Raw genomic sequence first — 27,802 nt, 5'->3', positions numbered from 1 at the left:
TCTCTGTCTATTCCTGCAGTTTTGGGGATGTTAGGAATTGTGTGGTGCTTGGTGCACGTTTATGAATAAAACCGTGTTTGGTAAGACACCCATTGATTTTGACACACTGCAGTAGGATGTTCTTTCTGGATGGATTAGAAAGTGTGGGAGATAAGTGACCCCATTTGCCCCATTTACAGCTTCGTGTTTACAGAGTGGCCAAGTCTGCATGACTCTGGGGAAATGTGCAACCTAGGACGAGGTCCATGCTGGTAGTGTGCAGAGGCTTGTGAATGTTACTGCAGTCGGAGGAAAGGCCTTTCCCACATCAGCCTGGTTCGGGGCTCCTGGCTGGCCAATGTTTAACTGACACCAGTACTTGGAGGTTCTGTTTTGCTGGGTGCAGCATGATCAGACTCACAGATGAGGGCCCTGCCTCGAGGCTTTCAGTTCATGCAAAGATGTTCTGCTAACTGAAGGTTTGTGGAGTCGTCTGTCCGTTGTGATTTTTTTTTTCCTTGAGAAGAAATCAGCTGAGCACTCCTAGATGCAGAGAATGGGGATTTGGACAATTCTAAGAGAACTGTAAGGACTGAAAACTCCAAATTCCTCTTCTGAGGCTTGTGGCCTTTCACAAGACGATCACGGGCTGTACCCAGGATTCCTGTTAAGCCTTTGGTCTGTCTGCTGAGAACAGTATCTGTTTTGTTCTGTATGTAGCTTTCCTGTGAAACACTAACACACTGTGAATGGTTTACACCTCACCGGAATGGGAGAAGTTATGGCCAACATAGTTACTGAGTCTGAGTGCAGCAAGTAAAGTTTGATTTATTTTAGGTAGAAGAGAAGGTTTTCTCCACCCTCCGGATTGGGCAGAGGCACCAATTGTTGTCCTGGTTTTGTCCAATGCTATTCTAGTGAGATTGCTACTGCCAAATCTTCCTGGCCCTCTGATCTGTGCCTATGGCTTACCAGTTTACTTGTTTCTTTGAAGGGTGGCTCTCCTCAAGAGGTGGTTCAGTGTGGTGACTCCAGTTTTGTCTACACTTGTAAGTTTAAAGAGCTCTCCCAGTGCTGTCGGTAAACCAGCTCCATGTGGGGAGTAGCTAACAGCGCCTGGGGGCTTGCTTACCCTGGCGCTTTACAGCGCTGTAACTTGCTGCACTCAGAGGGAGGTGCTTTTTCACACCATGAGTGAGAAAGTTACAGCACAGAAAAGTAGCAGTGTAGACAGGCTCAATTTAGGGAGCTATGCAGATGAGAACGTCTTCTGTTTATCCAAGTACCTCCTCATGACATGATTTTGTTGTTTGAATAGAACCAATTAAGGGCCTGCTTCCATTTCATTGAAATTAGTGGGGAATTTAACACTTGATTTTAATTGGAACAGGGCTTTGCCTTTTCTTTGGAGGTTAAAAATATAAAATCATTTTTTGTGCTGATCATGCTAGAATCTGGTTTAAAGATAATCTTGGTAACCAGGAGCAGTAGCTTGTGGACTTCAGGTGGCAGTGCTTGTATTGCTTTTCCCACAGACTGATCCTGGCTGCTACTGTAATTGTGTCTGTAAAAAGCTGTACAACCAAGTCTGAACAATAAAAACAAACAGTTAAGGAACCCACCTGACATGTTCAGTTGCTATTCTAATAAAATATGAATTATTCGTGCTAAGAGAAGTGAAATTATTACAGGTAATAAGATAAGGGAACAAACTAAGAACAAATCTCTTTTTAATTACTACTATAGTACCTTATCTGACCCTCATCACTAAATTACCTGTGCACCTTACAGTATTTTTATGTATTTATCCTCACAACACCCTTGTGAGGCAGGAAACTTACCTATTTGCAGATGGAGAACTGAGGCACAGAGAGATTAAGAGACATGACCAAGGAAGTCTGGAGATCTGGATTCCATTCCTTGATCCCCCAAAATGTCCCAGGCTAGTAACTTAAGTCCTGGACTGTCCTTCCTATAAAGTATTTTACTGAGCAGGCTTCTGTGTTTCCTTTTCAAAACTATCCTCCCACTGTTCAAGTGATTAAAGTTCAGGTATTCCCACCCCAAAAGAACACTATCAAATAGGAAATCATAGAAATTATTACTTGACACTTTACTCTTTTCCTGCTATTGGTTATCGGCAAAATTCATAAATCAACATCAAGATATCTGGGGTTAATTTTATTGTTTAGCAGAGCTAGCTAAGTATGTGCCTTTTCACTTGATACATTCTGCAGGGACCTTGCCTCTTTTTGCCAGTGTGCCTTGTGCAGGATATTATTCAGGATAGTACAGTAAAACTCCATTAGTCCGGCATCCAATGCTCCAGCACTCCTGATGGTCCGGCACCATCAGGAACCCGGAAGTGCTCCGGCTGCTGGACAATTGGAGCTGCTTTGCGCCCAGCTTTCCCGATTCTGCTGAAACTGACCGTCAGCTGAATCGGGGAAGCCAGGGGCAGAGCAGCTGGGGTGCTGCCGGGTTGGTCCTGTAGCGCTGCCCCTCGGGACTGTGGGACCAACCCGGCAGCACCCCAGCTGCTCTTGGGGATGCCTGGGGAAGAGCAGCTGGGGTGCTACGAGAGCAGGGACGGGCGCTACGGGACCAACCCGGCAGCACCCCAGCTGCTCTGCTGCAGGCGTCCCCGATTCAGCTGCTGCTGAAACTGACCACCGGCTGATTCAAGTCAGCCGCTGGTCAGTTTCAGCAGCGGCTGAATCGGGGATGCCTGGGGCAGAGCATCTGGGGTGCTGCCGGGTTGGTCCCGTAGCGCCCACCCCTCGGCGCTGCGGGACCAACCCGACAGCACCCCATCTACTCTATCCCAGGCATCCCCAAAAGCAGCTGGGTGCTGCCGGGTTGGTCTCGCAGCACCAAGGGGCGGTGCTACTGGACCAACCCGGCAGCACCCCAGCTGCTCTGCCCCAGGCGTCCCGGATTCAGCTGCTGCTGAAACTGACCAGCAGCGGCTGAATCGGGGATGCCTGGGGCAGAGCCGGACTATTGGAAGGGGGGGACTATGAGGGGTCTGAGGTGGCATCCCCCCCCGCCCCAGACCTCTCATAGCCCCCCCTTCCAATAGTCCGGCATATCTGATAATCCGGCACCCCCTGAGTCCTAAAGGTGCCAGATTATCGGAGGTTTACTGTAGATTCTTATGATCATGTTTTGAGGATAAGTCTTTTTGTTGGTGTGTTTTCCCTCTTGTATTTTAAATTCAATTTAACCTGTGAGCAGAGAATTGGAGTGAAAGGTATATAAGGAAATATTTGGTGGGCTGAGCAAGACTTCCTCATGTGTTCGCAAATCATGAGCCAGGTCCAAAAATAGGATTGGCCTAAAAATCGTGAGTGTTTTTTTTTTAAGTTCTAAGCTTGGATTCTTTCTATTTGTCTTTGGTCTTTAGAGACTTCAGATTTCTTAAATTCAAAGCTTTTCTCCACTTGGGGAATATTGGTTAATCATGTAGTCATCTACATGATGACATCTCTAATAGACACTGTTACTGCTACACCTGCACAAGTTTCATTTGTATTTTTCACTTTGAATTATTGCATTTCACCTTTTGGTTTGTGGCTATTCTCTACATCCACATGCACATTTCTCTTCAAATGTATGCTGAATTGATTTTGTACAGACACATGCAAGAGTTTTCTTAAATATCTGCTCTAGATACTTGTCACCCCCTTTCTCTGCTACTTATATGCTGTCAGGTGAAAAGTAATATCTATTGCTTTGTTGCTAATAATGCTGTAGATTCCTATGCTGAAATAATTTAAAAAATTTAATTTGATTTTTGTGACTTTTGCTGTTAGATTCCTTTTTGCTCAGTTTAAACAAAGAAAAGAGACCAGTGACTTTCATTTTTGGTTCTTTTGCATTACACAATAATATTGGATAATTTGGTTTGCAAACAAAGCAGGGAAGGACTTAAATCCAAACATCTGTTTTCATCCCCTTTGTAGTGGGCTAAATATCATGGACATTTCTATTAATGTAGTTTGTATAAACCAATTTTCCTTCCTCAAAATATAAATGTTGTGATCACAAGCTACTTGACTCAGTTCTTTGAATCCTTCTAATGTGGTCATTCAGAGACACTCTTTTCTGTTTTATTTCTTGGCACCTAAATCAAAAACCTTAAAACCTACAATATCCGATGAGTTGGGTTTTCGGACTTAATGAGAGGATCAGTAGCATTCAATCAGTAAGTAAATAAACAGACTATATAAAACAGGCAAAGTCGGATCTGTTGTACCGAGACATTATGCTAAATGCAGTGAAATTATTTTATAATAGTTTGCTTTAGGATTATTGTTAATTGCCCTCAAAAGCATCTTGTGGCACCCCTTCAAATGAGGTAGGAAGGGAAGTAGTTAAATGAGTGCTAATATGAATGTCAGTGCAATAAATATAAACATTTACTTTGAATGAGTGATGACGAACAATATCATTGTTTAACTTAGATTTTGGTGATCTTTGGTACAGTCACTTAGGCCCAGATTTTGCAAACATGTATTGTATTGTCCCATTGGTTTCAGTGGGTCTACTCCATATACACAAAGTTACTTGCATGCAGAAATGTTTGCTGGGGAAGCCTGAGGGAGCCAACTTTTTTCCAAGAAGACCAGCAATAAACATCTTCATTGTGCATCCATTTGCCCATTTCAAAATGTTATCTATAGTGATACACGCATGTATAAATATTTAGTTTTATATGTTAGAAGTAATTGTATTGCCATGTAAACTGTGTATTCAGCAGTTTCAGGTAGGAAGTATTAGAAGCATTACACCACTACCATTATTCCAACATTTATTTTCTTGAGCGTCTTGAGATTTTAAGTTTGGGCCTCTTTTACAAAGAGAAATGGTTAAATATTTGAAACATATTTTGTTGCTTCTGTTCTAACCCTACTCTGTGTGCATGCTAATAATGCTGTGTATCTTCTGTATGTAAACATTTGCAATATGTTGTTTTTCAGCTTGGTTTTGGGTCATTTCTTGGAATAATTGGATCAAACTTGATAGAAAACAAAAGACAAATGGTAAGTTCAGTATTTGTGTAGCTAATTTTTAAAATTACCTAAACAATAGTAATAAGTTATAAAAGCCTTTTAAAAAGTGCTAGAACGCGTTTGTCTAGCACTAGAGTACTGCGTTTGTCAGCCTTGCATTTTTGTAGACTAGCTGAACAGTAATGAATGAGCTTCCAGTTCCTTGTCTGGTTTGTAGTTAAGTTTATTTTAAAGGGACAGCTACTCAGCTGCTGTCATTCACTGACGTTCCATTGAGGTCAGTAGCGCTGCTCTGTTGTTACCAGCTGAGGATCTGGCCCCAATCTCCAGAGTAAAGGCAGCCAGCACAAGAGCATAAGTGATACACAGAAAATACTTTTTAAGCCTGGAGCCGCGGTCCTTCCTTCCAGAATGTCTGCTTTGCTGGTGCCTACACATGACACTCCTGTTACAGGTATTAACAGGCTTACTTGTCTATGGACTGGAGAGCCAGGGCCTAAGTTTTTTCAGAATGAGCCATGTGAGAGGGATCAAACCGGCCTGCGAATGGGGGCAGTTGCCCTGCAGCCTATAGGGTTGCCAGGTGGTCTCCCAAAAAATACCGAACACGCAGGCTACAAATTTGTTGAGCCCCCCCCCCAAAAAAACCCCCCACTGCCATGAACACACATGCTATGTTTAATACTTAACTTTATTATAAACAGTCTTCATCCTACACCATCTCTATGTAAAGAGGCTTAGAAGTAATTGTGCAAATGTGTATGCTATTTTCATTGTGTTCGTTTCCTCTAAAGCTAAGGCTATAGAACTCCTTTCTGTCCTGCAGCTGAAATGATTGTAGAGAGCTCCCAGCGCCGATCGCGCCCCACTCCCAGCCACTCCCCCTGCCCCCACTAGGCTTCTGACGCGCCCAGAGCGGCGATTGCAGCCCACCTGCCAGCTGGGACTCCCAGGCTGGGAGGCGGGGCCACGATTGGCGCTGGGAGCCTGTGATTGCGCAGAAGCCTGGCGGGGGGTGGGGGAGTGTCTGGGAGTCCCAGCCACTCTCCCAACCCCCGCCAGGCTTTTGTGCAATCGCCGGCTCCTAGTGCCGATCGTGGCCGCATCTTCCAGCCGGTCCCCCTGCCCTGCCAGGCTTCCGACCGGTGCGCAGCTGGAAAAATCAGAAAATACCGGACATTGCACGTGTCCAGTATTTTCTGATTTTTTTTTTTTTTTACTGGACAAAGCGCAAATCCCGGACTGACCGGTAGAATACTGGACTCCTGGCAACTCTAGCGGCCTGCTGATTCTAAAGGGCCGGCTGCTACTGCAGCAGTGCGGATGGCCAGTTTCCCAGGCCCTTTAAAACTACTGTGGAAGTGCTGCATGCTGGAGAACCCCATGCCAAGCTCTCTGGCTGGCTCTGAGGGCCGGCGGGGTGGGGGCACTGCGCTGGCTAGGGATGTTAGATATCGAGTAACTGAATAGTCGCGTAACCGCATGAAATCTTAGCTGTTACACAACTATTGGATAGTCCCCAGGGGCAGGGCTGGCAGTGCGCTCCGGCCCCACTCTCAGGGAGCCCCCTGCCACCTCGTGCTGCTGCCTCTGATACAGAGGCAGAAGCCCCTGTCCGTGGGGGTCCAACCTCCCCATGCACAGAAGCTGTTGTGCAAGGGAGGGAGGGAGTGGGAGAGGCTACTGCAAAGCAGCAAGGGGGGGGGAGGGGAATGCATGTAATTGACAAGATTAACCGGTAATACTAGGCTTATCAGTTAATCGTATAATTGATTACACGTTGACATCCCTAGCACTGTCCAGGCAGTGCTGGGGGCTGTCTGTCCCAACTCCATCCCTTCTGGGTGCACAAGTCAGAGTCCCTCCACCCCACAATGTCCAGGGTCCTGGCAGTCCTGTCAGCTCCCCTGGAATCAGGTGATTTCAGTATAAAAAGAGGAGGAAGTTGCAGAGAAGGGGGGCAACTTAGGAAACTGCAGCTATGCCTTTAGATCAGGGTTTCCCAAGCTATGGGTCACCATTACATTTCAAAAGGGTCGCCAAGTGTCTCCCCAGGTGGCTCTGCCCCCACTCCTCCCCCCCCTTTTTGAATTGCCTTGGGTCGCCAAGTCTTTCTGAATTGTCAAAATGGGTCCCCATCTGGAAAAGGTTGGGAACCGCTGCTTTAGATGAGGGGCGGGGAACCTTTTTTTTTTGGGTCAGGGGCTGCTGACCCACAGAAAAATCAGTCGGAGGCCGCACACAAGTGAGAAGCAACAAAAAGCAAAAAAAAGAAAAAAAAAAAACCAAAACCAAACCTCCTCTGACGTGGCCCCCATCTGAGAAGAAAAAGACATTTCCCACATTCTCCTCCCACACCAGAGCCTAGGCAGACCCAGGCTAGTAGATTTTGCGAGCTTCAGCCCCACGGTGGGGCAGTGGGGGAGCTGGAGTGCCAGCGCAGGCTCCCCAATGCTGGGGGGGAGAGCCCTGAGGCTCGGGGGCCAGATTCAAGCAAGCCGGGAGCTACATCCAGCCCTTGGGCCTGAGGTTTCCCACCCCTACTTTAGAAACTTCAGGGAGTAGTCGAAGGCTCTTGCAGGGCCCTTTGTGTCACCAATGGAAGGTACCAGCTGCAAAACCCTATGGAGGACAAACTCCAGGCATGAGGTGCTGGAAAGCAGTCAAAGAAAGAGTTAGTGTGAGCGCAGCTGAAACAGGGATGAACTGTGAGAGTTTGTGTTCTGTTCTCAAAGACTTTTTTGCTAGTATCCATTTAACTTCAATGCCTGACTAATTCCTTGGAGAAAGGAAGCCTTTGTTAAAGAATTGACATCTTCCCTCCCCCATCCTTTCAGCTGAAGTTTGACAGCTAATAATGTACATCCTTAGAGAACCCCTGAAATTACTCCAGCGAAACAAATAAAATAAAATAAAAACACAAGAAAGAAAAATTGTAAACAGCCTTTTTGTGCTATTGTTAAGAAGCAAAAATTGGTACAAGCGGAGGAGTCTGATGTAATCCAGGAAAATATTTAATCACAGGCTTAACTTGAAGCAGATTCAGCCTGTGCATTCTTCCCTTAAGATCAGTGGAACTATTCGAGTGCTTAAAGTTAAGCACATGCATCAGTGCTTAGCTGGACTGGGCCAGGATACAATAAAGCCCCATGCCTTTCTTGTGATCATATCATTTTGTAATAAGTCACTTTTCTGAGGGGAGCACAAAATTTGGTTTTAGCCGTATCGTATTTAAGCAATCCGTCTAAAAATAGATCACATATTTATTTTAAGGCCAAATGATGTGGCATGATTTCTATGGAGGGCTAGCCCGTACCAATCCTACAAACAGCTCCAGAGTGATTAAGACTTACAACCCTTCTGGAAACAATGGTGTGTTTTGGGAAAAAAATAGATGAAATGTCCATGAGATAGTTATGTATTTCTAGAGCAGTGTCACTGAGTAATGTAGGTGGTGGAAGTGGAGAAGCAGATTGTAACTGAAACATGATCAACTTCTCAGGCTTCATAAGCAAAAGTATTTTATTGCAGTGCATCTGGGGGTGGGATTCGATCATGTTCTTTATTCCTTAAGGCTTTATTTTCAAGCCCCTCTCCAACAGGCTAGCATAAAACAAGAGATATATTTTTCATCCAGTAACAAAAGGATCCAAACCATAGATATGAGAAGCCATAAAAGACAGAGAAACAAGATACATCAGTGTCCCTGCTGGGGCTGTCTAGCAGGTTCTCACACTTTTTTATAGCATACTGTAGACAGGAGGTCTGGCTCATTCACAGCTCCCCTCACATCCACAGTTGTCACTCGCAGCCCCGTGACGATTATAATAATTGCTTACATTGAAAACGAATGTGGGGGAAGGCATTGAAAGTGTCCTACGCTGTCTGTTTAATGTGACTGAGGAAGGGAAACAGAGGGTTAGCTTTGTGGGAACAGCCAGCTCTTTACAGACCACCAAAAATTGGTCCGCGGATCAGTTTAGAAGCCGCTGCTCTGTAGGAACTGGTGGTGTGTGAATCCCCCCCTTGCTTAAAAATCTTCCTTTCAACTAAATGCAATGCTGAACCCAGCCTCTAGGTGGCACTTTCCAGAGAATACTGGATGGTTTGGCCTATTTTCCCACTCAAGAGTATATAGGAAGTTACTGCTGGAGCCCTGCAAATCCATGGATCTTTGCTTTATATTTAGTGGTGCCCATCTCCCCCGGCGCCCCAGCCTCAGCGACAGGGTTCTAGCAGCCCTACCTCCTGGCCAGGCCCCTCCCCACAGGCTCAGCACTGGCTCCAGCAGCCCCATCCCATCCCAACTGCCCCCTCCATGGCTCTGTGTCCAGCCCCCATTCACCAGGAGGCAGTGAGTGGCACAAGTGCAGGCCAAAGGACTCTGGAGGAGCAGGGGGCAGCTGTACAGCTGGTGGCTGGAGAGAAGCAACAGTTGCCCCTTCAAAGCATCACTTTTCTCTGGCCAGCAACATGGCCACCCTCTACTCCTCCAGCCTGCACTTGTGCTGCCCACGCCTCCTCCCTCCTGCCCTGCTCCAGAGCTGCTAACTCTCCTGGACCAGACGCCATTGCAGCAAACCAGGAGAGTTGACAACAACCTGCCCTCCATAGCTTCTGCCCCTGCAGTCTCCTTTCCCCCTTCCCCCTCTCTAGGTACATCTAGACTACAAGCCTCTTTCGAAAGAGGCTTTTTCGAAAGATTATTTCAAAAAAGCCTCTTTTGAAAGAGAGTGTCTAGACTACAAGCAGATTTTTCAAAAAAGTGAGCCACTTTTTCGAAAGAGAGTCTAGACACTCATTCAAAAAAGCACAGTTTGTATTCAATAGCGCCTTTTTTCGAAAGAGTAATTTCGAAAAAAGGCGTCATTCCTCGTAAAATGAGGTTTACTGCGATCGAAAAAACTGCCGCGTTCTTTCGATTTACTTTCGGAAGAACGCAGCTGCAGTCTAGATGCAGGTTAAGTATTTTCGAAAAAAGTAGCCTTTTTTCGAAAAAACCCTGTAGTCTAGACACACCCTCTGTGTTGGTGCTGGGCTACGTAGGGCAAGGCCTTGGGGGAGATGATGGTATTCTAGCAGCATAGAGAGGCATTTATGTCAGCCACTTCACATCTAGACTGATGCAAGGCAGCTCACTTTGACCTAACCACGTAGTATAGACCAGGCCTCAGATGCGGCTCCAGGAATCTGAACTCCCCATGTTTTGGGGGTTCCATCGTTTGGCAGCTAGACACATTCAGCTGTAATGGTTTACAATCACAGGTCTCGTGTTTGTGCACTGAAACTGACTGTCTCGGACATTTCAACAAACCGGAGGCCCCTCGACCAGTTTTAAACCAGACAGCCCTCCCCTTGGATGGCTTGTCCCCTGTCCCGCACTGTGACAAAACCAAACAGGATTTTGCCCAGGACTGAATGGAGGATGCAATTTTGAGGAGTGCACCGCTCTACCCACACTGGCATGATCTTGCATGCACTATATGCAGCCATACCAGTGGGGTTGGAGTTGTGCCATTCCCAGAAATCCAAGAAAGTCTAGTATTCCAGGAATGTGTGTGTGACTATTCTACTCTCCAAAATCCTGCACGTTTTGGGGGTTCAGATGAATGTATTTGCTGAGTACCTCAACATTCATCAACATCAGTAATACAGTTTGGCTCAGCTGGCTGCCTCTGCAGGAGAAGTCCAGGCATGCAGGTGCTGCTGGTTAGGGCCAAAATAAGTTGGCAGAGTTGGAGTAGCACCTGCCCTTGCTGATCCTAGTGCTAGCCCCTGTTGTCCAGCTCTCCGATTCATGAGCGCTGGGCTCACTGCAGAGCACTGGGTGGGCAAATTATGCATGAAGATGGCTTCCACACTGTAACAAGATGTGTTGCCGCAGTAGGTGCAGCTGTAACAAATGTTGCCGTGATAGCAGAGAACCTGCCCTCCCTTTGTCTGATGCGGTGTCAAGGTGTTTGTTTCACTTCAACCCACCCGTATTTGTTGCCACCCTTGTTTGTTGCAAGAGCAGCACGTTCCCTTGTGATGTGGTCAGGACCCTCCATCAAGCTTGTCTGCTGCTGGCGGATGGCTCACCGTGCTGCAGCACCAGCATATTTTAGGCGCTGGCTGAGTAACCACGATCATATTACTCCTGCCCTCTGCTCTGAATTCTTTGTGGTCAGTCTATAAAATAAGAGTGATTTGAAGTTGGCTCTGTTTTGTTTTTTCAAAGCCAAGAGCGGCCTAGACTCAGGGCACATCTATTCCATAGCTGCAACCTCAACACTTCCTACGTCGATGGAAGAGGTTTTTCCCATCACTGTTGGTAGTCCTCTCTGAGCGGCAATAGCAAAGTTGATGGAAGAATCCTTCCATCGACCTGGCTGCATCTATGCTGGGGACTAGTTCAGCCTGACTCTGGTGATAGAGATGCATGTTTTTTCACAGCCCTAAAACCAATGTAGCTAGGTCGATCTCCTGTTCACAGATAGACCAGGCCTGGTTTGACAGCAGATAAAGGACATTGCCCTTGGGCTAGTCCAGAAAGGTATCTCTGACACCCTCCTCCCTCCCCCAGCAAGGATCATACCAGGACCTTAGGCTGGCTGGTGACTGCACCTTTGCTGGCAACTAGCTCTTAGAACACTGTCCCTGTCTGTGTGTTGAGTGTGTCTACTGCTGGCGCTTTATTCCTGTCAGACACCTTGTCGTTTTTTTCCATAATAGTCACTGGAATTGTTCAGGGCTTTAAAAACACTGGTTAATCCATGAACTGTTCAGTGCATTAGCTTAGTAAAAGCCTTCAGCAGAACTGCGCAGCACTGAGGAAAAGCATTTGGTCCACTGCCCCTCGTATCCTTGCTTCCACGTATTACCCTGTAGAGCAGGGCTCTCAATTTTGGAATCCCCGGCAGCCACAACGATACAGCACATGCCGAGGGCCGCAACTTAAGTGTGGTTGTATACATGCAAAAATATATGCAAATAAATGCAAATAGCTCCTTTCACACTGACAGGCATGAATACAAAGATGAAGGCAAGACTACACAACACGTAGGCCCTATTTAAGTCAGTTCTGCCAATATTAATAAAATGCAACATTGACCCAATTTCCACCCATATGACAGCACTTTTACTGAGCAATGACAGTCCAGGAATTTAACTACTAAAATGCATCTCAACAGAAGACCATTCTATTGACTCGCCGTTGTGGAGCATGTTCCCAGTGGAGGCCATGTTCAAAGGACACCACCCACGCGCCACATGTTGAGCCCCGGGCAAACCCAAACCGCACTGCGGGCCACAAACAAACGGGCCGTGAGCCGCATGTTGAGTAGCCCTGCTGTAAAGTATGGATTTGTCCCTGCAAATAGAAGGGCTTTCTTCCCTTCATAGAATAGATTAGAACTCAGCACAACCTTCAGTGTAGAGCTGCTAACAGTGCCTCCATAATCATCTCCTGGGTAGCTTCTCCAGTATCAGAATGGAAATTACGTTGCCATGCAGATACCTTCCTGTGTCTGTGTGCCAGTGATAGGCAGCAATTTTCAATAGGGGGGAGCCTCTCCAAGATTGTGGTAAGTGGTCAAGGCAGGGCCGGCCTACAACATTTTGGCACCTGAGGCGGGGAGCTCAAATGACGCCCCCATGCCTCCTTTCTCCTGCCTGTCTGTTATGTCTCTTGTGCCCTCCTTCCTCCAGCACGGCCCTCCACCACCTCTGTGCATCTAAAGCAGAGAGAATACTTATGCACCAGCAGCAGACACAATTTTCTACACTGTAGGTCCTAGTGGCGCTCCCCCCACCCTCACAGTCTGGCACCTGAGGTGGATGCCTCATTTTGCCTCATGGTAAGGCCAGCCCTGGGTCAAGGGCCACACTTTTCTGTGGAGGGGGGTGTGGTTTGGGATGGAGGTTGGGTGCAGAAAGGAACTGGGGTGCAGGAGAGGGTGTGGGTTCTGAGAGGGAGTGTGGATGAAGGAGCGGGTTGTGATCTGGGCCAGGGGATTAGGGTGCAGGGTCTGGGAGGGGGTATGGATGCAGCAGAGGATTCTGGCTGGGGGGGGCGTATAGGAGGAGGTGCAGGGTCTGAGAGAGAATTGTGATCTAGGGGAGGGAGAGTGCAAAGGGTCTGAGTGGTGACCTGGGGCAGGGAGTGGGGGGGGGGGGTGCCATAAGCAGGCTCTGGACATGGCTCCCAGGCAGCAGCCCTGTAGGACCCTGAGGCAGTGCCAGGCTGCTCAAAATGCGAGTGTAATGGGGCACAGACTCCGCACCACAGCGTTTTCTGCTGGTCATTCTGGGAATTAGCTTAGTTCAGCTGCCGTGCACCCTCTTGGAGTGATGTCTCACCCGTTATCTGTTGCGCTGTCTCCCCCTTCTTCAGATCTTGGACCCGTGTCTCTCCTGGACACTGAGCCCCCCTCAGGGTAAAGCTCTCCAGCTGTGTCCCAGCTTTGTTCTCCCCCTTCACGGGGAACCAGGAGTCCTCAGTCCGGGCACCTGCCTCCATGGACAACTGCAGTCCAAAACTTAGCCCCTCACCTCAGGGATAAACTACGGTCTGGGTCGGTCATACTCCTCAAGAAGCAGGTGTGCAAATAGGAGAGGGAAATTCAGACCTGCTCACTACTCCAGGTCCTGCCACAGGAACCTTCTAGGGCAGTGTTTCTCAGCCAGTGGTACGAGTACCCACTTGAGAGAATTCTGTGGGGTATGTCAACACACCTGAACCTTGGAAAAAACTGAATTTTTGTTTTAAGTTTTACAGCACTTTATTATTTTTGTCCTTTTTACACCCAAAAATTTTATCGCCCGCCTGGCTACTATTAAGTTGTTTAAACCAATGTGTTGCAATGGTAGAAAAAATGTTTGTATTTCTGAAAACTGTAGGTATTGGGGGTACTTACAATTTTTTTTAAAGAGGTACTTTATAAAAAAAAAAAGGTTGAGAAACACTGTTCTAGGCTACAGCCATGCGCTGTGTTTCCTGCAACCCGCTCTATTCACTTCCCTAGGTCACTTCCTCATAGCGCCAGCACCTTCCTGGTCCTTTGTCCTTTGCTTGTGCCCCTACTCAGCACAGTCTAAGCAGCCAGACTTTCTCCCTTGCCCTCCAGGGAGAAACTTCCTTCCTCTTGCTCTACAGCCTTTCCTATAGGGCCCAGCGTGGCCCTCTTGGCTGCTTCTAGCTTTCACCTGATTGGCTTCCTGTAAGCCCTTTCTCCATCAGTTGGGCTCTGCACAGCCTTTCTAAGACTGTTTTCTCCCCTCCTCTTCCAGAGGGGGCCACCACACCACTACAGAGGCTAATAAAATACAACACTTTACTGTCTTAGACCCTGGTCCCGCAACCACCTACTGCTTGGTGTAGTTCCACAGGAGTTCAGAGGGACACTCAATACATGTTTGCAGAAAAAAAAAACCTTCAGTTATCACAGTGGCTCATTCTTATGGTACTCAGATTAACACTACAGCATGCTGCTCGCACACAGCCAACAGAAATGTGTATTAGCCGTGGGACAAGACAAGGTTTCAGGCATTATGCTCCATTTAGAAAGTTATTTTAAAGAAGGAAGAAAATAAACAATTGACTGACCTAATTGTGCAGGTGTCATCTTCCCTCTCTCCCTTACACTGCCCTAAATCTACAGAGTGGCTCTGCAGTCTCCACTGCCCTGGATAATTGCTGAAGTTACACATGGCTTTATAGGCCAACAGCTGCACCTCAGACTCCGACTGGGCCCCCTCAGGCAGTCAGAGAAGTCTGCAAAACATCAAGGCAGCATTTTCACAATGAGAGGTCTTGCTTGGCATGTGGGGGCCTGTCACATGAGGACTGGGCCATGGTTCATCCCAAGAGCCCCTGTGAGAATCCACGTTCTGGCTTTCCCAGGGAAAGTGTGGAGATCATTTTCCTGGGAACACTCCCTGCAGAAGAAATGTAAGTGTGTGTTGTCTCTGTGTTATTCCCTTTTATAGCCCCCCTCCCCTTCTCCCTATTCCCGCTCCCTTTCTATTCTCCCACACACTCCTCTCCTCCTGGCTTTTCCTCTATTTCCCGTGACACTCATCTGCTGTATTCTCTTGCCACTTTCCTTTCAGATCTGCTCACATCATGTCAATGGGCGTTACCAGCCTGCGCCGGTAGCAGCTCCCAGCCCTGCTCACGTTCCTCTCATAGGGATTTTAGGCTTGCATTAAGCTGCCTCGCTTGCATGTGTTGCCAACCTGTTTTAATAAGGGCTTGTCTACTCGGTGAAATGGACCTGCATAGTTACAGTGGAGTAAATCATTCTGCTCTTGCTGTGCTGGTACAACTCCTCTGTGTAGACAGTAGGGATGTAAAATCCCAGTTAATCAGTTAACCGGTTAAACCTTAGAGTTCACTGGTTAACTGACCAAGCGGGATCCTGCTCCCTCGCTCTCCCCTCCTCCCTCGTGTAGGGGGCTCAGCAGCAGGAGGCCGTAGCAGCTAGCTGCACGCAAGTGGGGGCCAGCTCCTGCTCCCGTCCCCCCTCCTACACATGGGGCAGCCAGCTTCTGCTCCCAGGACCAATTAATTGGTACAAGGTTGATGCTTATCGGGTAACCAGTTACCCATTCACATACGTATATTTATCCCTGCCTCCCATTGTCCCTTCAAGAGTGCAGCCTTCTCAACAGAACATTTGTGTATTTGGATCACCAGCCTTGGCAGTCGAGGCAATTGTGCTTTTTGCTCCCAGCAACCAGTTGCATTTGCCCTCCTTTAAGTTATTTAAAGCAAGAGGATGTTTTAATTAGATCCCAGTGGGTACCCGCATGGACAAGTGTGTTTTCTGTGGTTTGGTCAAGACAGGGCAGATTCCATGTTCTTTGTCCTCCCTGTTCTCTGGGCTCTTGGACAGGCTCCATGCTATCTGGGCTGATCCTTGCCTCGTGAGGGAAGGAGACTTCTGAGATTAGCCTGCTGTGAGCAAGAGAGAAATCAGCGTCAAAGAGACCGCTCCCTTCAAGTGCTGTGCCTCTTGCTTGAGTGTTTTTCTTGTAGGGGCCTTCACATTTTCTCTTATTCCTGAGGCACCTCCATGGCTGAGGTGGTTTTATGGAGCTGTGACAGACACAGCAGAAAGGATTTCAAATATAAAGAAATAAGCCAGCCTTTTCCAGGTCACTGGCAGGCAGTAACCTGAGCTCGGGACTTCCTTAAGCCTCCTGCTAATATCCTCTGCTCCCTCTTGCAGCAAACTGGATATTATAGTCAGAAGTGAGGTGCCCCTGTTCTGTAAAATGGCTTTTTCTCTCACAGTGGAGGGATTTCTGGCTGAAAACAGTGATGTTAGTCATTAAAATCTCATAATTTTTAAGCTGTCATTTGGGGTTGTTTTGGCTTCTGGTTTTCAAGGGCCAGGTTCATGTTTTTAAGCTTCCCTCCATAATGAGGCAGGTTGCATTTTTACTACTTGCATTTTGAGACTCTTAAGTAGTCATGTGATTCCAGGGGCGCGTCTTCAAGACAGACACCCAACACCAACCGACTTGCAGGAAATTTGCAAGTGTTGGCAATGCCATGTAACCCCCGGTACTAGGGATGTTCAAAGGCGTATAATTGTGTAACCTGTCAGGGCAGCAGCCAGCTCCCCAGGAGCCTCTGTGTGCTGGAAGACAGCTTTTAAGCCCATTGTTGCTGCCTTTCTGGGAGCTGGACTGAGAGCCACGTGTAACTGTTTGGATAACCAACAGGCACAAATGACTACACTCTAACATCCCTATCCTGTACTGCCTTTTACCAAAGCAGGCCATTCACATAGGCAACAGCAACTTTCCATTCCTGCCAGTAAATGAACAACTGATTTCCTCAACACCAGAGAATGGAAAAAGCATAGGAAACAGCCGTTAAGAGCGTTTCTCTGTTCTGCAGGGGAAATCAGCCAGTTCCCTCCAAACGGTGTCTTGTGAAATAGCCCATAAACCCAGCTACAGAGCTGCTTTTTTGTAAGGGCGAGGGAGAAAAAAAAACCTTGACAAAATGAACAGCTTGTAATCTTTCACACACACACATATTATTTTCCCCTTACCCACTGCCCTATCCCTCAACACACACACACTAAACTGCCTGCTGAAGAGACGCGGGTAATTTAGAGAGAAAGAAAAATGTCAGATTTCAAGCCTGTGGCAGATCAGTGTGTGGAACACAACAGTGACCTATCCAAAGGGAAGTCTCATTCTCCTGGAATGCAGGGAAGTGAAACCAAGTGGAAAGGAGGGCAGAAAAGGCTTGGAGGGATGCGTACTCTAGCAAGGAGCAGTCTCCCTTCCCCATGCTTATTAACCACAGCCAAGAGGTTTTTGACAAGGGCATGATCAGACCATTGTTTTCTATAGGCACTTTGGCAGACAGGTTTGGACTACGCTATACCACCAAGACAGTTCATTAGGGAAGAACAGAACTTAGCCCCTTCAACAGAAGGCCAGCCCTTCCTTAGACCACGTCTTCACTTGGAGTTTTTTTAAATAAAATATTCATAACTCAGGCTAGCTACCATGGTTAAAATAGCAGGAAGACACAGTTCGGCATTTCCCTGGGGCTAGCAGCAAATGGTAAAGCCCGTATGAGAATGTGGGATTGACTTTGAGTTGATAATGGCTGAGCTGTTGTGTATTTGCTGCTCTTTTAACCTGAGTTCACTAAGGTGAGTTAAGAACACACCTTCTCCCCCCTTCAATATATTCTTAGAGTAGATTGGGCATTCCCCCCTTTCTTTATTGTATTTTAAACATTTTAAATTTGTTTTTAAATTAGTATAATAAACAAACCCTTTGCAAAAAACCCTAGCCAGTATTGACTGCTGTCTTTAGGGCTGCCAGCTTGCATCGATTAACAGGGAACTGGAATGTGCTCTTTAGCCACGGCCTAATTGAAAGTGTGTATGTGGGGGGGGGAATGACTAATTAGCCAAGAGAGCTTTTCTCCTAAAAGTTTATTAGGCCTTTGAATGAGAAAGGTGGTAGCAAAAAGGAAAAAAAAAAACCCACAACCTGACTAAAAATCCTTTTGTTTCAGCTTTCACTGTTATTAACGGGGTCCAAATTCTACCTGTTCTCTATTCCATGGAGTCTTCCAGGAGAAAAGATGATAGGCAAAGCAAGGTCTTTTATTTAGACATTGGGAAGAAGAGCGAAAAATAGCGCACACCCCTTATTTTTTTCTGTGGCAGATTACCTTCAGCACTGAGTTCCCTGGCTTTTGTGACTCAGGCTACGTCTGGACTTCAGGCCTCTTTCGGAAGAAGCTTTTCCAGAAGAGATCTTCCGAAAAAACTTCTTCTGAAAGAGAGCGTCCACAATGCCAAAGTGCATCAAAAAGGCAATCTGCTTTTTCAAAAGATAGTGTCCGCACTGAATAGACGCTATCTCGCATTTAAGAGCTCTTTCAAAAAAAGGCTTCTTCCTCATAGAAAGAGGTTTACCAATGTCGGAAAAACCCCTCTGTTCTTTCGATTTTTTTCCCAAAAGAATGCGATTGCAGTGTGAACGTAGGTGAAGTTTTTCTGGAAAAATTCTGCAATGTAGACATACCCTTAGGCTACGTCTACACTGGCATGATTTTCCGGAAATGCTTTTAATGGAAAAGTTTTCTGTTAAAAGCATTTTCGGAACAGAGCGTCTAGATTGGCAGGACGCTTTTCCACAAAAGCACTTTTTGCGGAAAAGCGTCCGTGGCCAATCTAGACGCGCTTTTCCGCAAAAAAGCCCCGATCACCATTTTCGCCATCGGGGCTTTTTTGCGGAAAACAAATCTGGGCGGTCTACACTGGCCCTTCTGTGCAAAAGTTTTTTGGAAAAAGACTTTTGCCCGAACGGGAGCAGCACAGTATTTCCGCAAAAGCAGTGACAATCTTACATGAGATTGTCAATGCTTTTGTGGAAATTCAAGCGGCCAGTGTAGACAGCTGGCAAGTTTTTCCGCAAAAGCAGATGATTTTGCGGAAAAACTTGCCAGTCTAGACACAGCTTCTGTGTTTGTCACTGATATTTTAGATGTCTCTTGCTGAGCTGCTGTTGCCAAGTCACTGCTTTCAAGAAACCAGTGGTCCAGTCTTGTGGCACAGCAGCCTTTGTATGTGTGGACAGCTGAACCTGCCACTGTGCCGTTCTTCTCCATGCTGGAGATGGGATTATTGTTTGCCTGATGCTGAAATTTATTGGAATGTGAGGAAGAAAAACTGCAAGTCAAATCAGCCCTCTCCTGCCCCCCATAGAGAAAGGGATAGAGTGGGTGAAAGAACAGCTGGCAGAAGATGAAGGCAAGAAACCTCTTCCCAACAGCAAGATGTGTCCTGAGCAGTTTGGCAGCACAGCTTCACAGGGGATTAATCAGCCCTGCCCAGTCAGTCAGCTCCATGCACAGAGCCCTGCCCCTCTGACTGGGCAGGGTTGATTAATCCCCTAGGAAGCTGCGCTGCCCCGCAGCTTAGAGGAAACACTGATCCTGAGCCCTTCCCTCTCAAGTGGAAGGAGAAAAAGTGCATCAGTACTTGATGATGCAGCTCAGTGAATCAACCTCCTGATACATGGACACATTGTAGCGGCACCACATGGTGCATGCTGCCACCCAATCTTGATGGCCACTGGAACAAAGTATCAACCTTGTGGCCTCCGGGTTTGTCTCCATGTGGGCACGATGCAAGACACAGTTGGCCAGGGCCTGTCTAGGGAGCGACTCACGTTGACTGCACGTCTCCCTGTTTTATCGGTCCTGAAAGTTCGAGTCTTGCAAAACACTATGGTCAAGTTCCACAGAGATCCAGACCTCCTGAGTTTAACTGTGGTAGTTGGGCTCCAAATATGACCAGAAAATCAAAGTGAAATCCATTTGAAATGGTCGAGTTTCAGTTCAAATTCAAGGGAAACGGAGAATTGGGCTTGGGGTTCAGTGCTCACCTAGAAATTGGCTCTGAGCTTGCTCGTAAGGTTGGTGACGCTCAGTAGCTCTTCCCCTGAGTCTGGCTTGTAGTATAATAAAGACTAAAAGCTGGGTGGAAACAGCTCTTGTTAATCCTTCACTCAGATGCTGAATACAGTGCACTAAAACAATTAGTTATTACTCAGCAGACCTCATTCTTGTCTCACACTCGCGGTCAGGAACACGGCACTCATCTGGCTACTGGATCCTTGCAGGCAGACTTGTACCTGCGAAGAGCTCTGCAGACTTCAGAAGGACTTGCCATGGTTCTTAGGGTCTTTATATGGATTTGAGGGCAGGATGGGACCTAAGTGAGAACTCTACTTAAGGCAGTGGAGTCACACGGATGTAAAGCTGGTTTGCAAGGAGAATCAGGCACATGGTCCTTTCCCCGATAACCTTCTAGCATAAAAGTTCATTCCTGCAAATCCTCCATGCCTGGAACTGCCACTGAAAACAAACAGAACCTATGTGCAGAGAACGTTGAGGGGTCAAGCTCTGAATTAGACAGTGTATGGATGGGTCAAGGAGAGACGTGACATGGTCTTGTAATACAGACAGCTTAGGCTAGTCATGGATCTTCTTATCCCACACTTGTGTATATATAAAACATTCTTCCTTGAATAGTCTATTGCAGGGATTCCCATATAAATCATATAATCTCAGCACACAATGATCTTGACCTAGAAACCAAGAAGAGTGGAAAAATCTGTTATTTGTTGACAAGCATGTTCAGTAAATAACAAACTCTTTGGAAACAACTCAAGTATTTTTGTTCATGTAACAACTGGAATAGGTGTTACTGTGTGACAGCAAATATAAAAATAGCAACACACACTTGACTAGTTCAACAAATGAATTGTTACAACACTTAGTTTTGCACTTGAAAATCTGGATTGCCCTGATGTTACCACAGAAAATCCCCAATACGCTTCTCCAGCAGAGAATCACATGCTGTTTTGCTGGATAGTTGTCTCATGGTTTGTGATAGAAATGTAGCCTGTTAGTCTGGGCTAGCTGAAGCAAAATGCAGGACAATGTAGCACTTTAAAGACTAACAAGATGGTTTATTAGATGATGAGCTTTCGTGGGCCAGACCCACTTCCTCAGATCCAACAGTGGAAGAAAGTAGTCACAACCATATATACCAAAGGATACAATTAAAAAAATGAACAAATATGAAAAGGACAAATCACATTGCAGAACAGGAGGGGGATGCGGGGGGGGGGGGGGGAGGGAGGAAGGAAGGAAGGTAAGTGTCTGTGAATTGATGATATTACAGGTAGGGAGAGTGGGATGTTTGTGAGTTAATGGTATTAGAGGTGATAATTGGGGAAACTGTCTTGGTAATGGGTGAGATAGTTCAAGTGTTTGTTGAGTCCTTTGTGGATTGTGATGCACTCACAAAAACTTTCTTTAGTGGCAAAGTGCCTTTGTTGTGCCTCCTATTTCTTGGTTTTTGGTGAGAACTGGAGCTAGGGTAGTGTTTGGACCATTGATCATTTCTTGATTAGGATAGATAGGCTTTATCTCCTTAAGTGTGAAGCAGGAATTGTTTTGTGGAAGCAGCTGATACTTTGTTTTGTTTTCCTTCCACAGTTGGTTGCATCCATTGTCTTCATCAGTTTTGGAGTCATTGCTGCATTCTGCTGTGCCATAGTTGATGGGGTCTTTGCTGCCAGACATATAGTAAGTATTTCCAAAGGAACATGCTAGGGATGTTAATGGTTAACTGGTTAACCGTTAGGGGCTGGAGCAGCCCCTGACCCACCACTGTAAAGGGCTGCTCCAGTGTTCCATCCCCGCAGGGTCCGCTGTGTGTGAGGGGCACTCCAGCCTGGCCAGAGCAGCCCTTGCACTCCAATTTCTCCCCTGCACTCTGTTTAATCTGTTAACCAGTTAAAGTTAACATTTAACCCATTAACCAATTAAACATGATTTTACATCCCTAGAACATGCATGCTGCTGTACCTACATTCTCTGGGTATGTCTATACTGCATTCCTCTTTCGAGAGAGGAATGCAAATGCAGACAAATGAAACTGCAAATGAAGCGTGGATTTGAATTTCCCATGCTTTATTTGCTTAATCGCGGCTGGCCGCTTTTTTTCTAAATACCCTATTTCAAGATAAAAACGCTGTTTAGACGCGGTTATTTCGAGAAAAAACCCTTCTTTCAAAATAAACCTGAAACCTCATTTTATAAGGAGGAAAGGTTATTTTGAAAGAAGGGTTTTTTCTTGAAATAACCGCGTCTAAACAGCGTTTTTTATCTCAAAATAGGGTATTTCGAAAAAGCGGCAGGCCGCGATTATGCAAATGAAGTGCAGGAAATTCAAATCCGTGTTTCATTTGTAATTTTGCTTGTCTGCATTTGCATTCCTCTCTCAAAAGAGGAATGCAGTGTAGACATACCCTCTGTGTTCCACCCCATAGTCTAGATGGAAGGCAGAATACTTTCTCAGAGGTAACTCATCAAAGCTTTCCTGTCTTCTCTGTACTGTGTTTCTGTAGCCATGGTTTCAGATACGATATTCCTCTTTGATTACTGTCCACAGTGTGCTCTTCATTTCCTCTGTAGAGTTCAGCAGCCACCCAACTTGAACAGCGGTTGTATTTCAGTGGTGGGTGCCCTGACATGTGTAGCTGGTAAAGCAAATCAACGAGAGAGGCTATGTAAGTGCCCTGACTGGTGTAGCAGCTGGATGGGTAGCAGTGAAATACAGTGGGATGAGTTTAAGGACCTGGAAATTTATGGAAGGAGACATACCACCAGACGCTGGTGATTTCACTGTTCTTGCCCCAAGGAGCTTACAATCGAAGTATATGAGAGGAGACAACAGATAGATACAGACAGAAAGCCAGACAGGGGAGTCTGTATGGTAGGCTTAGCATGCCAGCTGAGAGATGAGATGTATTGGTTATATTGGCACATGTGAGATATGAAGGCCGTACAGTCTTACTTGCAGCTGGGCCATATTTTAGAGTGACCCCCTTTAAGTGCCTCAAACTGCAACAAAGTACTTCAGCCCTCCACAATATAAAGTTGCCTGGCATCTCTTGGTTTGTCTGTCTGGCTCTGAGTAGGTTTCTTCTCCATCTCTGAGCTCTGGGATGCTGTGCAATATAAACTAGTGAGCTGTTTTTAACTCATGGTGGATTCTGGCCATGTGGGGACCTATAGACCTGATCTCAGCACTGCTCTTTAAGGATCACAGTAGCTGATTCTGCTTGTTGTACAAGGATGTGAGACTGAGATTCATCTTTGCCAGCCCCTCTCCCCTCCCCTCTCCCCCATGCTGGCATGTGATGGCGAGAGAAGATCAGTTGGAACAACAGAAGTTCCAGGTTCTGGTTTCTGCATCTCAATTAATGAACCTGATTGTGCCTTTTCAGCTTGTACCTGTCATATGTACCTCTGAACACATTATGCTCTTTCTGCTACCATTTCCCTACCCCAACACACTGGCTTTGGGCCAGATCTTTCAAAGAGATCAGCTTCCAACAACTCCCTAAATAAAGATATGTCTTTACTGTGCTTGTTTGGGTTCTTACCTGGGAATTGCTCTCCCTTCCCTCTCTCCCTCAACCCCCATCACCTGCATCCATATCCAAAGACCCCACTCCCTTGCATGTGGGCACTTTCTGCCCAACCTAGCTGGCTCATCCTGGGATCTAGGCTGAGCTGGAGTGAGGCTTTCACTCGGCTGATAACCCACCTGTTCTGCAACAAGGGTAAAGGATCCCTATGCTATTAGTCCTCCAGTGCCTTTACACAGCTCCCTTGGAGGCCCAGAATGATAAATTCTCCCCAATTCACATGAAAAGAATCAGAGCAGCTCAGATTACCGCAGCATAAAGAGCCATGGGACGTGGCCCCAGAAGTCCTAGTGACTCCCACAGAGAGGACGAGAACCTATTATTGCTGTCATTTACTCCCTTAGCTCAAGAGGCAGAGGTGTGTGTGGTGCGATTTAAAAGTTCAAACCCTGTGGATGAGTAAGGTGGGTGTCAATACGATGCCACGTGATGCATGAGGCTGAGTGCAGTCCTGAGAGAGGACAAAGTAAACAGTGTTCCCTGTAAGTTGAGCACTTGGGTGACTCACTCAGGGGAGAGTCAGGTGCTGCCCAGCTCATTAGCAGAGCACAGCAGCACTTGTTTCTACTGGTGGTACACATGCCTTGATGCAAATAACAAAATTTATTCTGCCCACAGATGGAAAAAATTAAAGAGAACATTGACAGTAACTCAAGTAGGGCTTTGCAGCATGTCTGCTCCCACCTGCGCTAGGCTAACTTGGGGACGTAGGCCTGGGCGTAGCTCGTTCGGGTTAACTCTGCAGTGAGGACATGCCCTCTGTGGGCAGATTTTCAAATAGCTCACCATGGGAGCTGCTGCATGCGGAGTGCTTCTGCAAACCTGGCCTCTTCAATCCGGTGCTGGTTGGGGCACGGTGCTCTTTTGAAAATCCATCCCAGTCCAGCCCTCTCCTCCCTGCTCAGGTAAATGACAGTGTGCCAGATTTGAACTGCCACTTGGCTTTGAATGTTATGCTAAACCCCTTCTTTCCTTCTGCAGGATCTTAGGCCACTATATGCAGGCCGATGCCAGTATTATTCCAAAAGTACAACTCCGCCCGAGGTGAGAGAAGATTTGGTGGCATTTTTTCACAGGGTTGTCAGAGGCGAGGAGGTGTATGCACAGCAGGCCAGACAGGGAAACAGACTCCTTAGGATGGATTCATTAGTTCCCTGCATGCACAGGGGAGTAAGACTTTGTGGGAGGGGGCAGCACTGGGGTCTTGGAGAGGGGGGAGCATGGGGCACCTGTGATCATGGGGGAGCACAGCAGTGGAGAAGGGAACACTAGCACACAGCAAGGGCATTGGGAGTGTGGCACAATGAACAGAGGGATGGGGACCAGAGAGAGCGAGCTTGGAGCCCTGTCTGGGATTGCCAACCTGACAGAAGATGAAGAACACACAGAGAGAATATGAGACATCCATGTGGGTAGCCTCTCCAGCCTTCAGTCCAGAGGGCAGTGCTGGTAATAAAGCAGCTCAACATTGCAACTATACCTGCATTTCCATGGCGGACATTGATGGGGGAAGTGAACGACAGCTTTGCCCAGCTGTAAGAGAAGCAGCTCCCCATCCCACATTAGGGAGACAGGGAAACTTATTCCCGAAAAAGGGGGAAGCCTCTATGATCTCATGGAGTGGGTGATACCTGAGCAACAAATCATGTATGGGACACTTTTGTCTGCTTTGCATCCTCCAGGACTTTCCTTCCAAAGAGCTGAGCCACTTTCAGGAGCTGCAGTATAAAAATGATCCGCCTGGCAGCAAAATCTGTTTTGCTTCCCTGGCTCCTCCCCACCCCAACAACTGGAATATCCCCCCAGCACTTGCCTGGGGTTCAGGATGAGCAGCGGAGCCGTGATAGGGAGAAGGTCAAATCTCACTGGCCCCAGGAGGTCACATATCCAAAGCGAGCCAGGCAATAACTGGGATTAGATGGACACATGTTCCTGTGTCTGTTTACATGGCAGAAACCATCCAGCAGTTGCCACCACCTCATGGTCTTGGCCTGGGAATCTTTTCCTGTTTGCACTATCCCATTGAGAAGTCCATGCCCAGAGGTCACTAACTGGAGATTAGGGGAAGGGGGAGAGGAAATAGCTCCTTCTGTCAGAGCTGTGCTACCCACACAAGTTGCACAACTGTAATTATACCGGTAACCCCCTAGTGTGGGTGGAGATATCCTAGTATGAATGTACTTATGCTAGTACAGCAATTTCTGTACAGGAAGGAGAATACCCTATGCTAGCATAAGGGACCTTTTTGCTTCCCCCGCACTGGGGGTTATACCAGTAGAATTACATCAGTAAAGGGCCACCCCGTCCGCTATACTGGTACAGAATCTGCATACAGGCCTGAGAGAAAACAGCAAAAGGCCATTGCTCATCTCTTCCTGGGTTCCTTGTATCCCCTTCCCTTTGTGTTCACACAGGGGATCTGTAATCCTCAGCGCCGGGGACCCTGCACACCTAAAATAAAAACCAACACCTGCTTCTGCTGTGACCTATACAACTGTGGAAAGTGAGTATATAACAAATAGCATTCAGCATCCATGTTAAGAGCAAGTATGGGATGCCTTGGTTTGCTCATGCTTAAAGAGGTTAGGGAATCCTACAGGATATGGTAGGGAGTATGTATAGTATTTGGTAATTATAGCTACTATAGAGATCAATCTTGCATTATTACTTCAAGTAGTGATCCTACCATCTAAATTAAAGTTAGCTCAAGTAATGCTGCAAAATGTCAATCTAGTCGTTCAGTATGTTCAAGCAAGCTTAACTACTCATCTGCTCCCCTGCAGTATCTTCTCCGGTGATCTCAACATGCTACATAAATGTGAATGGGTTGAGCCTGGTGCCTCCCCTATGAGGATGGCAAGTATTACCCCCACTTTACAAAATGAGGAAATTGAAACATGAAGGCTGTGTCTAGACTGCATCCCTTTTCTGTAAAAGGGATGCAAATTAGACAGATCGCAATTGCAATTGAAGCGGGGATTTAAATCCCCCATGCTTCATTTGCATAAACATGGCTGCCGCTTTTTTCCGGCTCGGAGCTTTGCCAGAAAAAAGCGCCAGTCTAGATGGGGATCTTTCGGAAAATAAAGCCTTTTCCGAAAGATCCCTTATTCCTCTTAAAAAAAGAAATAAGGGATCTTTCGGAAAAGGCTTTATTTTCCGAAAGATCCGCGTCTAGACTGGCGCTTTTTCCCGGCAGAGCTCCGAGCCGGAAAAAAGCGGCAGCCATGTTTATGCAAATGAAGCATGGGGGATTTAAATCCCCGCTTCATTTGCAATTGCGATCTGTCTAATTTGCATCCCTTTTACGGAAAAGGGATGTAGTCTAGACGCAGCCAAAGATTTAAGGGACCACAGTCAACTTGTAAACTATTCAGTTGGGTTTTTTAAATTTAAAACTCATTTCAGGCACTACACCTAACCCCCATTTTCTTTGCCAAATGTTGTGACTTCACTGGTTTTTAAAAATGTGCTTGTTTTCTCCACAGTGCTGTATGAAGCAATAGAAAACACAAAAACCAACAAACTGATTATACAGGGGCGGGGCGGAGGCGGGGAGGGGGGAGAGATGCAGGAAATGGTGAAACTGAGTATAGTCCAAGTTCTGTCAAATGCACAAAGTCAACAATAAAAAGAGAGAAGAGAGTTGTTTCTGTTCTCTTCCAGCTACTGCTACTGCAGTCTTAGGCATGCATAAAAACAATAGTGGAATATTTTTCAGACAGAATTATGTGTAAGTTGACCATGTGAAAATTTTCAGTAGTGGTCTCTGGTTTGGGTGCTGCTAGCTTTTGGTCCCCCAGCTTGAGATAGCCTTAGGGAGCTGATTTTCAGCAGGGCTGAGCTGCTGCAGGCCCCATTAATGTAAGATGGAGTTTTGAGTGCTCAGGGCCTCTAAAAATCGGTCTCCGGAGGGGTCTCAAATTGAACCCCTAAAATTAGAGGGCAGTTTGCAAACATTGCTCACACTGAGTTACCTCAGATGGTAAAGGAATTTGCAGTGGATCTTAGCATGAAACTCAGATCTTCAGTCTCCAAATCCTAAGATTTTATTACCAGATTGTTTTCACCAATATCTGAGACGAGTGAATAATAGATTTTGGGGTTCAGGATGGAACTGAAAATACATTTCTATTAAAACCCAAAACAAAATATTTTTTTGTCATCAAATCAACTCAAAAATATTTGGTTTCAAATCAATCAAATTGTTTTGGTTAATTGAATATTATTGGTTTAGTTTTTTTTACATCGTCCAATTGTTAATTTAGAAATGA

At 46.5% G+C, this 27,802-nt stretch overlaps 1 protein-coding gene across 2 annotated transcripts in view; it reads left to right on the top strand.

Moving 5' to 3' along the window:
• TMEM255A (transmembrane protein 255A) overlaps positions 1–27,802 on the top strand; it is a 57,044-nt gene that overhangs the window by 14,233 nt on the left and 15,009 nt on the right. For both annotated transcript variants that reach the window (XM_075940993.2, XM_075940992.2), the window contains exons 3-6: positions 4,962–5,024; positions 21,529–21,618; positions 24,510–24,572; positions 25,943–26,031. In XM_075940993.2, the coding sequence (XP_075797108.1) occupies positions 4,962–5,024; positions 21,529–21,618; positions 24,510–24,572; positions 25,943–26,031 (305 nt within the window). The remainder of the gene's footprint in view (positions 1–4,961; positions 5,025–21,528; positions 21,619–24,509; positions 24,573–25,942; positions 26,032–27,802) is intronic.

The sequence above is a fragment of the Pelodiscus sinensis genome, chromosome 13 (assembly GCF_052426305.1).
Source record: "Pelodiscus sinensis isolate ZL-2025 chromosome 13, ASM5242630v1, whole genome shotgun sequence".
NCBI classification, from domain to species: domain Eukaryota; kingdom Metazoa; phylum Chordata; order Testudines; family Trionychidae; genus Pelodiscus; species Pelodiscus sinensis.
The sequence above is the reverse complement of the archived record's forward strand: the minus strand, read 5'-3'. Positions and strand labels throughout refer to the sequence as shown.